General features: G+C 47.0%; 1 protein-coding gene across 1 annotated transcript; it reads right to left on the reverse strand.

The window, feature by feature from the left end:
• Nucleotides 1-520: 520 nt before the first annotated feature.
• On the reverse strand, nucleotides 521-13,537 carry PLLP (plasmolipin). Its single transcript, XM_063946222.1, has 4 exons — nucleotides 13,271-13,537; nucleotides 6,944-7,117; nucleotides 4,360-4,479; nucleotides 521-1,235 (listed from the first exon to the last, which is right to left on the reverse strand). The coding sequence occupies exons 1-4, from the start codon at nucleotides 13,403-13,405 to the stop codon at nucleotides 1,140-1,142; spliced, it is 525 nt and encodes a 174-aa protein (XP_063802292.1). The 5' UTR covers nucleotides 13,406-13,537; the 3' UTR covers nucleotides 521-1,139.
• Nucleotides 13,538-15,457: the final 1,920 nt, after the last annotated feature.

The following is a 15,457-nucleotide window of genomic DNA, read 5'->3' on the forward strand; positions in this document are numbered from 1 at the left end:
TCCCCTGCGACCCCCTTCCCTGGCCACCGCACCTCCCTGCGACCCCCTTCCCTGGCCACCGCACCTCCCTGCAGCCCCCTTCCCTGGCCACCGCACCTCCCCTGTGACCCCCTTCCCTGGCCACCGCACCTCCCTGTTACCCTGTGTGCTCAAGCATTGATATTGTTAAATCCTGGGAGCCACTTATCTTACACATTTCTATATAGAGATTACAGAGTGTAATGATTTTATCTAGAAGATCTGTGAACAGATCTATCCTGTATCCATCCTTACATAAAAGAACACATGAATGTAGTGTGACTGGAGAGTGCTTGTGTGACACCAGCTTGACTGGTAAAAATGGGAGAACTTTGCATGGGTGAAATGCTCGTGTTTATTACGAACAGATGAGGCCTCCATTTGGAAAACACATGACCTGTTTTCAGTAATAACGCTTACCCTTGTAGCGCCATCCGCACAGCACAACAGACATTTCAGGTTGCGTCTGTCGATTACAAATAATGGAAGTGACCAATCTGCGAACTGAACAGATATTCACAAGAATGTGACCTATTTATTCACCAGGGAGAAAAAAAGTTGACATTACAGAGGCACGAGGCACTTCATGTCTCAGTCCCTCCTGATGGCACTTTGCCTTGTGAATTCGTAGGTTGCATTTGCAAACAGGTTGATTCCACTCTGGGCAAGGGCAGCAGACCAATGGAATACACACTATATGCTGTATATGTGCCTTAGACGTTGCGGTTCTGATACGGTGGCAGCTGGCGTAATGTCTATACAGCATTGATAGTTCTTGTGTGTATAATTGCAAGCAGGCTTCTTGTATCCCTGGGGAGTGTCTGTCTGTGGTTCGCATAGCAGCCCTTTGGGGTCCTGCGTCATAACAGAGAGAACATTACGTGTTCAGTTTATTCATAAAAGCAGCCGATTCCTCCACGCATCACAAATCCAAATGTGTTTGTGTTTCGTTTTGTGCTGCACTCCCCAGTGTCCCTGGCGAAGAATGTTCTGCAGCTTTTCCCAGCTACTTATTGTGGGTTTCGGTTTACAGGTGACACAAACTCCGGTAGGGATCAGTTCCGATCTGTCAATGACTTTACAAAAAATAATATGTGTATGTACACAGCAGGGGCTCAGGCCTATGCCGAAGCTGCATTACTGCCCACTCCCCTCCACTCGGAGAAACTGAAAAACGCGCTTCCTCCGTATGCGACCATCACCACGCCGGCAAAGAACTGTAAGAAAGCAGATGTTAAAGTATCACTGTCGTGCCAACCTTCATCATAATAAAGGATAATGGGGCAGATGTATTAAACCTGGAGAAGGCATAAAGAAGTGATAAGTGCAAAGTGATAACAAACCAGCCAATCAGCTCCTAACTGTCAGGTTACATATTGGGACTGACTGGCTGGTGCGTTATCACCTTGCTCTTATCACTGCTTTATCACTTCTCCAGGTTAATACATCTGCCCCACTGTACCTTGTTATATTATTGCTTTGTTCCCAATTGTGAGGCACAATGGAATATGCTGATGCTATATAAGTAGATAATAATATAACAAAAAGAGTACAGCACAATTGTCCCATGTGGGCATCACATACACCATAGCGGCAGCCTATGGGGTCTATTCATGAATCAGTGAAATGTGTGGAGAAGTGAACCAGTGGAGAAGTTGCCCACTGTAACCAATCAGCTGCTCTGTACAATTTTAAAGTATGCAAGTTATAAATGTTACGTCAATGCTGATTGGTTGCCATGGGCAACTACTCCACTGGCTCACTTCTCCACACTTTTCACTGCTTCATGAATAGACCCCTAAGTATGTAGACCTAATAGAGGCCATGGCCGCCCAGGTGGCTAGAAACCAAATTGATCTTTGATGAGAAACCCGACCTGAAAACATAACCTGTTTGCACAGTTCACCAAATGGGATCAGTGTTAAAAATCGGCAACCAGGATCCCGGCCGTCCGTGTACTGACAGTGGGATCGGTGTCGGGGACACCCACAGAGGGAGACTAGCTTGTATCGCCGGTATTCTGGCAGCGGCATCGTGCCATCCGGGATCCGGACTAGCGGTATTGTAACCGCTTCCCCACCAAATACGTGATGCCTGCGATTGTCTCTCAGTGCTCTGCTGTTCTCTGACAACTTGTCAGGGAGAGTGGGTGTCGATGCCCCTCCTCTAGGGACTTCCCATTCATTACATTGGGCAGTGGGGGTGGAAGGGACTGATAAAGGTGTACAGTACAGGGCAGAGTAGTGACAGTGTAGTTATTGGCAATTAGAACTCTGTATGGTGCTGTGAAGCTGATTTATCAGGTAATCTATACATTTTTGGTGGAGTTACATTTAAACATTTCATATAAACCTATACAGCTTGTTTCAGCTTATGCAGATTTATTGATCAAATGAACTTACTTGGTTCCCATGTCTGGGCTGCGCGTAGGGCCCAGGGGGCCCGCCAACAGGGCTGGATCACGGTGGTCTGTGAGCTCATGTAATCACTGATAGCCTGCCGGGAGTATTCAGACAGCCCAGCGGTCCACCATGATTCAGAACTATCGGTGGGCCCCCTGTGACCCGCTGGGCCCTAAGCGGTCTCTTTAGTAGCATAGCAGTAAATCCGCTACTGGCTGATGCTGTGAATTTTTGTATGCAGATGGACTGCAATGTCTCCTTGCAGTATCAGGTGTTGACACTAAAAATTATGCAGATGGGTTGTAATGGAGGTCGCTGTAAGCCAGGCATGTCCAAACTGCGGCCTTCCAGCTGTTGAGAAACTACACATCCCAGCATGCACTGACACAGCTTTAGCATTCTCTGACAGCAAAACTGTCAGGGCATGCTGGGATATGTAGTTTCACAACAGCTGGAGGGCCGCAGTTTGGACATGCCTGCTGTAAGCTGTGAATATACTATGCAGGTGAACTGCAATATCCCCTTTTTACAGTAGAGGGTGCTGAAGCTGTCAATATACTATGCAGATGGACTGCAGTATCTTCATTGTGCAGTAGTGGGTGCTGAAGCTGTGAAAATTAGTATGCAGGGCTGCAATGTCTCCTTGCAATAGAGGGTGATGAAGTTGTGACTGTGGGGGTCATTCCGAGTTGATCGCTAGATAAAAATGCTCGCAGCGATTAAGTGAAAAAGCGGCACTTCTGCGCATGTGTATGCGGCGCAATGCGCACGCGCAACGTACTTTCACAACAGCCAATGTAGTTTTACACAAGATCTAGCAAGGCTTTTCAATCGCAATGTTCACCACAGAGTGATTGACGTGAAGTGGGCATTTCTGGGTGTCAACTGACCGTTTTCAGGGAGTGTTCGGAAAAACGCAGGCGTGTCTGGAAGAACGCAGGGCGTGTTTGTGACGTCAAATCCGGAACTGAACAGTCTGAAGTGATCGCAAGCGCTGAGTAGGTCTGGATCTGCTCTGAAACTGCACAATTTTTTTTTTTGTAGCTGCTCTGTGATTCTTTAGTTTGCACTTCTGCTAAGCTAATACACTCCCAGTGGGAGGCGGCTTAGCGTTTGCACGGCTGCTAAAAACTGCTAGCGAGCGATCAACTCGGAATGACCCCCAGTGTCACTAATACCAGGCAGATGGACTCAATATCCCATCCTTGCAGTAGCTGGTGGTGAAGCTGTGAATATACTATACAGATGGACTGCAATAACTCCTTGCAGTAGAGAACGTTTAAGCTGTGAATATACTAAGCAGTTGGAGTGCAGTATCTCCTCCTTGCACTAGAGGGCGTTAAAGCTGTGATATACTATGCAGTTTGAGTGCAGTACCTCCTCCTTACAGTAGAGGGTGCTGAAGCTGTGAATATACTATGCATATGGAGTGCAATATCTCCTCCTTGCACTAGAGGGCGTTAAAGTTGTGAAAATACCATGCAAGTGTAGTGCAGTTTTCCCTCCTTGCAGTAGAGGGCGATGAAGCTGTGAGTGTACTATGCATACATGAAGTTGGACTGCAGGAGAGGGCTCAAGGTGGGTAGTATATACCCCCCCCCCCCCCCCCCCCCCCGACCCCGAGCTAGAAGATGTTGTAGTTCAGCTAGTAAGCAGCATCCAGATATTTCTACTGATGAAGACATAAGACTGATGGAGGTGAGTTACTCTGTTCAGTACATTTCAGCTTCTCAGATCCATCACACTATTAGGTGGGTAATCTCAGAGTGAAGGGGCCTACACACTTTAAGATGATCTGTCCAATCTGGTTGGTTGGAACAAAAATCTGGTAATGTATGAGAGCCACAATTTCAAAATGAATTTTTCTCCACTCAGAATTATTTTTCTCAGTCTTCACTGTATGACATGCAATTTGCATTTGGATGATTTCCCCTCTTACCGATGCAGCAGCCCTTTTGTTGTATTCGGTGGGGCTTGGGAAACCTGCCTGCACCGATGCGGCACAAGTGATGAATCCAGTTATATACAGGAGGGTGGCCGCTACGTGGTAACCGAGCACCTAGGGGATGAGTAGAAAATGTCAGTGACTGCGTTGCACATACATATCAGTCAAGTACATATACATTTAACCCCTTCGCTGCTGAGCCTATCCTGGCACTTTTTCAGCTGGTCACGTTCCAACATCAACGTGGGTAATTATGCTGCACCCCGCAAAACATTAAACTGTACATTGGTTTTGTTATTTTTCAGAAGACTTTTTTTTAACTTCCAGAAAATAACATTAGTTGCTTATTTCTCCTCCCATGACAATCTACCAAAATTGGACACTTTTTTTTTTTAATTGAACATGACAAAATCTAAAATAGAACGTGTAAATTTTTGTTTCCTAACCACCACTAATAAATATTTTGCGGTCCTTGCATAGGAATTCATTTACTTTTCCAAAACAGCAAAAAGCCGCACTCTACTGAATGGTTTCGTAGTTAAAAAAATGCACTGAAAATCAGAAGAGGACTTTACCATTTTATGGGTGGAATTCAAATGTTTGAAAAGTCGGTTGGGAGTCTGATTTTTCCTGTCTATTAGATAGGAAAAAACAGACTCCCAACTGACTTTTCAAACATTTGAATCTCCCCCTATGTGTTTAAATTAAATTCATGATACGTGTATGAATAATCTGGTAGTCCAGTAAGGCATGGCAATATACAACCTATCGCATCAAGTGTAGATGGGCCAAATGGCTCCTATTGCCATTACATTCTATGTAAGTGAGGGAGCCCCCGTCTGTATTTATGTCAGGATGTGGGAACTCCGGGCATTAGAACGCCCCCCCTTCCCCCACAACAATTGGACCAATTAACGATTTCTCTAGTATATGGTGGTAGTACGCGGTGACAGTGACTCTCCCCTTAATTGTGCTCCCCGGGTGTGTAGTTGCCATAATGGGGGATGTTAAGTGCCCTCCCCGTCTGCCTCCTCTACTAGTAATTGGAGTTGTCTGGTGATAACAGAGGTAAACGCAAAGGCTTGCGATGCTGCGATTGCATTCACAGTATAAGTGCCAAAAATATGCTAATGACTCAGACCCTGTCTTTTGTATAGAGACACCCTCTGCCGGCATCTAACGTCTACCGCTCACGTATTAAGTGGAAACATCAGGCACACATCGAATCGCAGTCTCGGAATTAGCATCCCACCTATGTCGTCTGGCCCTCCTACTGCAAACTAATTCACAGTACAACACTTGCACACGCCAAGCAAACGGTCCCAAAACATGACTTTGTTTTTCTAGCCACCCCCCTCTAATTACCCCAAATGCAGGCTACCAGTCTATCACTATGCAAATAATTCTTCTCTGTGACCTCTGTCACAGACACCATCGTGGCAAATGCCCAGTGCGTCTTTAGTGGCAAAAATTTGCTCCACTCCGTCTGAGATTGACATTGTGTGGGCTTCTGAATCAGTATCACTAGAAAATAGGATATCTCCCTTTTAGCCTGGCTTTTAAAAATATTGCAAATATTACAGTCCTAAATTGCACTCGTGTAACCAGAGATAGCGAGGAGAGAAAGTCATGGAAAATGTCCTTCGGAGCCTTTGGAATGGAACCCTAAGACTAGGATGTGTAATGCCACTTTCACACTTAAAATATTTGGAGATTGTCATCTCCAAGCGCTACTGAGCCCAACAATCAGCTCCTTTTTGGCATGATCCAGTCATGCCTTTCACACTGGAAACTACCCGGGTTGGATCCAGGAATAATCCTGGTAGTGACCAGGGACCTTGTCATAAATTAAGCCAGATGGTCACAAGAGTGCTGTGAGTGACGCCAATATGGCTTCTACAGAGGTCTTAAAAAGTCTTCATTTATGTATCTAAGGAATGTACTATTGTATGGATACTAAATCTAAAATTAAGTAAGTTGTGTCCTCATGCTATAAATTATTTATCCTCTTGAAGATAAATTTTGCTAGACCTGGTCAACTGGGGAAGACTGAACTGCAAAGTATTTAACCCTTTCAGTCAGTGCTAATCAGAGAATTGTTAACCCTTTACTATCAGGTAGCCTAGCGTATATGGAGTGAGTGCATGTATGTGTACACTTAGGTTATCATGGACCTCGGTGTCAGTAGTCTGAATAATGATAAGTGGAAGGGGGGGGGGATACTGTTTTTATGATATTTTAGTTAACCTGTACCTTAGTGATAGTTGACTGAGAGACTGAGCACTGAAATGTTGAGAGAGCCATACAGTGGAATCCACAGTCCACTGCTCGGCAAGTAGAAACTGTTATGGACAAACCAAAAGTCAGTTCACTTGGTTTTATGCACCAAAAATTCTTAAGCCTCGCTCAAGGGTAGATAAGAACTTCTGACTTCCCAGTTAAAGTCTTGGCCGGAAAGGCTGTTTATTTCCCAGTACAGGCCAGGAATAGGGGAAAAACTATGGACCTCCTTTCTGGAGGTAAAAGGACACTTAGCTCCTCAGTACAGGCATAAGAGACATGGACAGTTGTGACTTACCACTATGGGCCAGGGAACAACAGCGATCCTTCTTTGCAGCTGCAGGAGAATGGTCACAAACAGGATGATGGTCATCAGCCAGCAGAATATGGCAACGAACATGACCCAGCCATATGCTGGCACCGCACCGTACCGGCTGTCTGCTACCAGCGCCCAAACCAAGAGCCCCAAAACCTGAAATATCCAAAAAGGAAAGCATTCAGATACATTTTGTGCCTGTGATGTCCCTTCTGTACGGGATGTGACCACCAACCTGCCCTACATTCTGCAGCTATTGTTGATGAGCCAATACTTAATTAGTACTCCAATATATTGTGTGCCAAAGAGCATGGAGAGCAATGACTAATAGTAATAATTACACACACACTACAAGGTTCTTTCGGTAATTCATATGTTGCAAAGTTCAGATACGTGATGTTAGTCAACACATTAAACCACATTATGGTTGCAGACGTACGTTTCGCAATGTACTGTAAGCCTTTATATAATAGTGCACACAGTAATGCCAAACAAATACGCTTTGTCTCAGTGAGGAACTTTATCTATAGACCTGTTTACTTGTTGGAATGCCTTCTGCTGTGTTTACTTGTTGGATTGCCTTCTGCGGGAGGTTGCCATGTAAGCAGGGATACGCTTCTATTCGAGAGGAGTGATTGACGGCTTGACAGACTTGTTTTATATAAAATACACTGCATATTCGTGCATAGGGGAAGGCTGGTAATGTCACAGCAGCTCAAATGACTGTAATCTCAGCCTTTTGCCATTTATAAGATCGAAAGATGTGAGAGGAGCTTGATCTGGCTGTGATGTTAGAGAATCAGTCAGTGAGCTGCATTGTCACCTTACACCATAGTGCAGTATCCGTACTTCTCTAGGTTGGGTACACTTCAAAAAGCCAATCGTCTGAGCAGCTCTTTAACCACTGGGCATCCTGCCATTGGACGTGCACAATCTTACATGGGGTGAGACATGTCAATGGTGAATTTATTTTCTCCTAAAGTATTTCTTTAATGCAGCGCGTGTGCTGGTTCAGTAATTGGTATTTGTGTGGACATGGGTGGTCATTCCGAGTTGATCGCTCGCTAGCATATTTTAGCAGCCGTGCAAACGCTATGCCGCCGCCCACTGGGAGTGTATTTTAGCTTAGTAGAAGTGCGAACGGTTGTATCGCAGAGCGGCTACAAAGTATTTTTTTTGCAGTTTCAGAGTAGCTCAAAACCTACTCGGCGCTTGCGATCACTTCAGACTGTTCAGTTCCTGTTTTGACGTCACAAACCCGCCCAGCATTCGCCCAGCCACGCCTGCGTTTTTCCGAGCACTCCCTGAAAACGGTCAGTTGCCACCCAAAAACGCCCACTTCATGTCAATCACTCTGCGGCCACCAGTGCGACTGAAATGCTTCGCTAGACCCTGTGCAAAACTACATCTTTCGTTGTGCCCGTACAACGCTCGTGCGCAGTGCGCCGCATACGCATGTGCAGAACTGCTGTTTTTTAGCCTGATCGCTGCGCTACGAACAAATGCAGCTAGCGATCAACTCGGAATGACCCCCATTGCCCGGGAACACTCCCGCCTGGCATCTCGCCTGTTGCAGAATCCTGAGGTGTTGTGGCTGGATGGGAGTTTCGGGGATTGTGACTCTTGGGCGCTGTTGTGGTTTCCCAGCTGTCAGATTTGTTTCTGCCTGTGCTACATGAAGACCGGTTTGGTTACAGGGTGTGTACCTGCAGACAGTGCTGTGTAGGGATGTGACAACTGTTTTATGTACTAGTACTGGCAACATCTCCACAATCACAGGCTTTAACCCTTTGTACTCTCAGCTTATTAGGTGTCACGATTTACCATTTTCCGCAAAGCCTGTCTTTTCCTCAGGCAAACATTTCCTTGTAATTAAACATTTGTTTGTTTCTCCCTTTTTTATTTTTACAAGGATACGTTTGGCAGGGATTTTGTATTGTTGCTCTGTGCTGCTGTGGGGCTCCTTCCACTATATAACTCACAGTCTGTGGTTTCCTGCTGCCTCCATTCCCCTCCTCACATCATGTCACTGTACCTGCCACATGCAGCCCTGTCCTCACTGACACATCACTCATCTCCTGATATACTCTGTGCTGCTGGGGACCCTGCATCCACCACTATATAACTCACAGTCTGTGGCTTCCTGCTGCCTCCATTCCCCTCCTCACATCATATCACTGCCCAGTCACATGCAGCCCTGTCCTCACTGACACATCACTCATCTCCTGATATACTCTGTGCTGCTGAGGACCCTGCTCTTTCCACTATATAACTCACAGTCTGTGGCTTCCTGCTGCCTCCATTCCCCTCCTCACATCATGTCACTGCCCCTGTCACAAGCAGCCCTGTCCTCACTGACACATCACTCATCTCCTGATATACTCTGTGCTGCTGGGGTACTCCGCTCCTCCCACTATATAACTCTCAGTCTGTGACTTCCTGCTGCCCCCATTCCCCTCCTCACATCATATCACTGCCCCTGTCACAAGCAGCCCTGTCCTCACTGACACATCACTCATCTCCTGATACACTCTGTGCTGCTGGGGGACCCTGCTCCTCCCACTATATAACTCTCAGTCTGTGGTTTCCTGCTGCCTCCATTCCCCTCCTCACATCATGTCACTGCCCAGTCACCTGTAGCCCTGTCCTCACTGACACATCACTCATCTCCTGATATACTCTGTGCTGCTGGGGTACTCCGCTCCTCCCACTATATAACTCTCAGCCTGTAGCTTCCTGCTGCCTCCATTCCCCTCCTCACATCATGTCACTGCCCCTGTCACATGCAGCCCTGTCCTCACTGACACATCACTCATCTCCTGATATTCTCTGTGCTGCTGGGGACCCTGCTCTTTCCACTATATAACTCTCAGCCTGTAGCTTCCTGCTGCCTCCATTCCCCTCCTCACATCATGTCACTGCCCCTGTCACATGCAGCCCTGTCCTCACTGACACATCCCTTATATCCTGATATACTCTGTGCTGCTGGGAGACCCTGCTCCTTCCACTATATAACTCTCAGCCTGTAGCTTCCTGATGCCTCCATTCCTCTCCTCACATCATATCACTGCCCCGTCACATGCAGCCCTGTCCTCACTGACACATCCCTTATATCCTGATATACTCTGTGCTGCTGAGGGACCCTGCTCCTTCCACTACATAACCATCAGTCTCAGGTTACCTGATGCGTCCGTGCCCCTCCTCACATCATGTCACTGTCCCTGTCACATGCAGCCCTGTACTCACTGACACATCACTCATCTCCTGATATAATCTGTGCTGCTGGGGACCCTGCTCCTCCCACTATATAACTCTCAGTCTGTGGCTTCCTGATGCCTCCATTCCTCTCCTCACATCATGTCACTGTCCCTGTCACATGCAGCCCTGTCCTCACTGACACATCACTCATCTCCTGTGGTGCTGGGGGACTCTGCTCCTTCCTCTATATAACTCTGCCTTCATTCCCCTCCACACGTCATGACACCGCCTGCACCCTGTCACATGCAGCCCTGATATAATCATATAAGGGGGCAGGACACTGTCTCCCACAAGATCAGAGCACAAATCTCCTTAAATACTCTGTGCTTCAAGCTATTTAAAACGATTGATATAATCTAACACATTTCACATTACATACATATATATATATATATATATATATATATATATAAATTTTTTTTATTATTTTTAGGGGTTAAATGTGCAAAAATGATACTAAGGTGTTTTTTTTTACAAATATACTTCTTTATGGCAGGGTGCCTCCCTTGCTTCGCCTCACCGCACGTCACTGATCTATACTGCAGGCCCAATTCCCTTCTGGTCCCCACCAGCACCACGTCATCTGTATATGTCAGTGGCCAGGGAATCGCACACTATTATTTACAGCAGTTAGTTTAACCCTGGTGACGTCGGGCTAATGACACGCTGGTGGGAGCCAAGTGTAGACTGGAGTGCTGACGCCGGAGAACCTGGTCTGTAAGTTACTTATTACATGCTCTCTACCTACAGCAGTTATATTATATGTAGATGTCTGGTAGAGAATCCAGCTAACCCATATTAAGCAAGATTGAGTGGACACCAATCTGGGAATCGGGGTTCCCCTCTGTTCCGCTTTCCCTACAACAGAACAGGTCAGGCAGCCAGCAGGCCTCTGATTCTTTGTACATCTCATAAAAGAAGCTGATCATTGTCAATACCAATACTTTGCTACATGATTGATCGTCTGGGGTATTAAGGGAACAAACTGTAGTTAGAGTTACCCTTTAATGTCAGTGGTGATCAATTTTCTTATTCTCATCACTTGTTGCACGAACATCATACTGTTTTAATGTATTCTACTAAAGCATTTGTGCCAACACATTGTATTTTGGTGGTCATTCCGAGTTGATCGCTCGCTAGCTGTTTTTAGCAGCCGCGCAAACGCTATGCCGCCGCCCACTAGGAGTGTATGTTAGCTTAGCAGAAGTGTGAACGAAAGGATCGCAGAGCGGCTACAAAGTTTTTTTTGTGCAGTTTTAGAGTAGCTCAAAACCTACTCAGCGCTTGCGATCACTTCAGACTGTTCAGTTCCTGTTTTGACGTCACAAACACGCCCTGCGTTCGCCCAGCCACGCCTGCGTTCGCCCAGCCACGCCTGCGTTTCCCCAGCCACGCCTGTGTTTCCCCAGCCACGCCTGCGTTTTTCCTGGCACGCCTGCGTTTTTTTGACCACTCCCTGAAAACGGTCAGTTGACACCCAGAAACGCCCACTTCATGTCAATCACTCTGCGGCCAGCAGTGCGACTGAAAAGGATCGCTAGACCCTGTGTGAAACTACATCGTTCGTTGTAAAAGTACGTTGCGCGTGCGCATTGCGCTGCAGTGCCGTTTTTTTGCCTTATCGCTGCACAGCAAACGAATGCAGCTAGCGATCAACTCGGAATGACCACCTTTGTGTTGCACAAATCATTAAAATATATATTCACACCTTTTTACTTGTCAATAGTGGCACCGCTGATATATATGTGTGTATGTGTATATGTATATATATATATATATATATGTGTGTGTAATATGTGTGTGTATGTATATATATATATATATATATATATATATATAGTCCACATTACTAGCGATACACATCGCATCTCGTTGTGATTTCTCGGTGGAAGGGGGGTTTGGCTGGGGGGGGGCCACCTTTTATCTTTCGCCATTTGGTGCGATTTTTACAGATTTCAAATCTTATTTATGCATCCTGTCCTGAAAAGGACGGATAATCCCAGCACCCTGCAAAAAAGGGTCCGCAGTGACGGGAGTACTAGTGTACCCTGCATACCCCCAATACATACACTCTGCAGGTCCCAGAAGCCGCCTTAGGAACGGTTATGTGATACTTTGTGGAGATGTTGAGTAAACTTAAAGCTTTATACAAGGAACAAAGCTTTACCCGATAACCCCAAACCAGTAAGCAGACGCCAATCACAGGCTGTTTCTATACACTGAAGCTCTGCTGTTCAGGTGGGGCTGCGGTGGGCGACTTTGTGTCCGTTACAGGATTACTGTAGTTGAAATGAAATGAATGTTTTTCTAATGTTTGTGCTTCCACTGTGACTGTTGTCACTGGCTGCTATTGGGAATAAATCTGAGTCTTTGTAGCCGGGATAGCTACTTCCAGATTACAGCTGGGTACTACTGCATACTACTGTCGTTTGTGCAACTGATAGCCAGGCAGAAATCTTATAAGTAATATCATTTACTCGTAGCATTCCAGGGTATTAATGATTGTATGGGTATAGATGAGACCTTGTACATACACTATGGCCGGAGATAACGTCCCAGTTATGCATCAGGATCTCACTAACCTCCTCACCCACAGATGTTCTAATCAGATTATTCTCACTCTCTGACGTCAGGCAGGATTACATTAATTAGGCCAACGACAGTTCTGTGATTGTAATTAATACAGGTATCCAGGTACACTGGTACCTGGCAATATAATTGTTCCCAGGGGTGCAGAGCAACTGGGGGGGTTTGGGGGGAGGAGAGCCAGAACAAAGACCAGGATCTAGTTGCCTGTGATGTCTCCATAGACCAAGCTGTGACCGTCGCCCCGTAACCGGTCCAGGTTGGCACAGGATATACTGCGGTGGATAAAGCTGCCGCCTGTACCCTCTCAGCCGTGACCAGCTGCGGCGGCTGGTTACACAGTCCCACTGCCTGGATTGCGCGGTGCCTCTCAGCATTCCCACTTCAGAGACCAGCAACACAGGATTGACACTGAGCCCCTTTAGATCACATTTGAACAGGGAATGGATGGGATGGGGTACTCACCATCTCTATGATCATGAGGATCCCAGGGATGGACCTTATAAAGATGAGGTCCAGGTCCTGGCATATCCTTCCGGCCCTGCTGGAGGGCTCTGAAGTGCTGGTCTGGGTGCTGACTTTGGCAGGAAATTCGGCCATGGTGCTGGTACTGGGATCCCTGTGTGTGTGAGCGTCACACAGGAGTATATGGGAGTACTAGGTGTGTTCCTCAGTGCTCACTCTGCAGGATGGGGCAGGTCGGCTGCTGAGGTCGCCTCTCTCTCTCTGCCAGGGATCCCTACCAACGCCCCAGACACCAGGGTGGAGGTGGGCGGGAACAGGCAGGTTAAATAGTAACCGGATCCCAGCACATAACAGCACAGGGCAAAGTCTGGGGAGGCAGAATCTCACCTGTGCTCAACGCAGCCTGTAAAGAGCTTCCCTCCTAACTAACCCTTCTCCTGCCAGGCTACAGTTGTTTTGTTACAGGCTGTCAACCGGGAAACGCAGGGATCTGATGTTCTCCTTTTCTTTTACTTACAAATATCAAATTCAATGTAGCGCTGGGCGTCTCCTTCCCAGCACTGAGATTTGGTTGTAAGCTCTTGAGCCAAAGATTTTTTATAATTTTTTTGCTAAACCGTGTAACTTGCTAGATTTCTAGATATGGATGTAATTTGTTATTACGCTTAGGGGTCGATCTACTTAGTAATAGGGTCAAATTGCTGTTGCAGCGATCGCGTTCTCCCATCTCGTCCCAATTCTGCCCGAGACTCGAGGATTTTCGCACCAGCCCTATGGATGTGAGTTTGTAGCTACCGTAAGTGCGCCACACGGCTCCACTTTACTCGCGGCGTAAGCCGACTCGCTCCTAATTGAATTGAGCCTTAAATGCATAGCCTAGGGATGTGAAGAATGTTCTCGTGTTTGGGCGGGTTGGTGGTATCATTTTTCATTAATTAAAGGGCCACTGACAATGGAATTTTGGACATGAAGATATAATACATTGTGGCTGATTTAGAGGTGGACGCTAATGGCACCGCCATTGCATCTTTGTACTGTATGCAGCTGCTGTCAGTAGCTCCTCCCACCTCTCTAGGACGGTGTCCAACTCCTGATGGGATCTTCAGGAGTTTGAGCTGCTGTGACATCACCGTGTGCGAGTCCACCAATCCATGCAGTGCATTTCTACAAAGCAAGACTGACAAGCTGTCAGTCACTCAGCTGTGTCGCACAATACGCTCATAGGGGGTCATTCCGACCCGTTCGCACGCAGCGTTTCTTCGCTGCGATGTGAACGGGTCGGGACTGTGGCTGCGCGGTGCCCGCAATGCACACGCACTCCGTTGCCCGGCGACGGTCAACGCCGGGCAGCGACGCCGCCAGCGCAGAAAGTGATCGCAGCGGCGATCCCATGAAGACTTGACAGGCGGGAGGCGTTCCGGAGCGTCAACTGACCATTTTCAAGGCGTGGTGAGGTGAACGCAGGCGGATCCAGGCGTTTGGAGGGCAGATGTCTGACGTCAATCCCGGGACCTTTGTCGCTGGATCCGACGCACAGGGTAAGTAAGTCTGACCCTGGTCTTGTTTTGCAGGAATCTTTTTTAGCATAGCAGGGCTGCACAAGAGATCACAGCCCTGCTATGCTAAAATACACTCCCCCATAGGCAGCGTCTAGTTGATCGCACGAGCAGCAAAAAGTTGCTACGTGCGATCAACTCGGAATGAGGGCCATAGTTATAAATGACCTGACTTATGGACCAGAATTGCGTTGTCCTATATCCCCGCATTCAGAAGAAAAGTGGCTCTGTCTTTTGTGTTTACACAAGGAATTGGAAACATTATGAAAATATACTAATTTCTCTTTATCTTACTATCGCCATGGTAGCCAACACAAGCTAATAAAGCGTCACCTTCCCTTGGTTTCCGCTGATTACGCTACCACTTGCCCTTCTCTATATTCCATGTGTGCTGAGCAGGAAGATTATAATGATTATTATTACTCCCTCAGGTGAATGAGTCCACAATACACAGGATGGGCCTCGCAAGCCGCCAACCAGTCACTCCGCGGGATATACATTGCGGGACTGCGCTATAGGTCCCTGGTGACCTGGTGCATATACCGAGCCAGTAACTCCACACACCGGAGCAGACTGATATCTGCCGCATCCGTCCCAGCTGAGCTTACAGTCTATATTCCCCATAACGTGT

Source organism: Pseudophryne corroboree, chromosome 11 (genome assembly GCF_028390025.1).
Source record: "Pseudophryne corroboree isolate aPseCor3 chromosome 11, aPseCor3.hap2, whole genome shotgun sequence".
In the NCBI taxonomy this organism is placed as follows: domain Eukaryota; kingdom Metazoa; phylum Chordata; class Amphibia; order Anura; family Myobatrachidae; genus Pseudophryne; species Pseudophryne corroboree.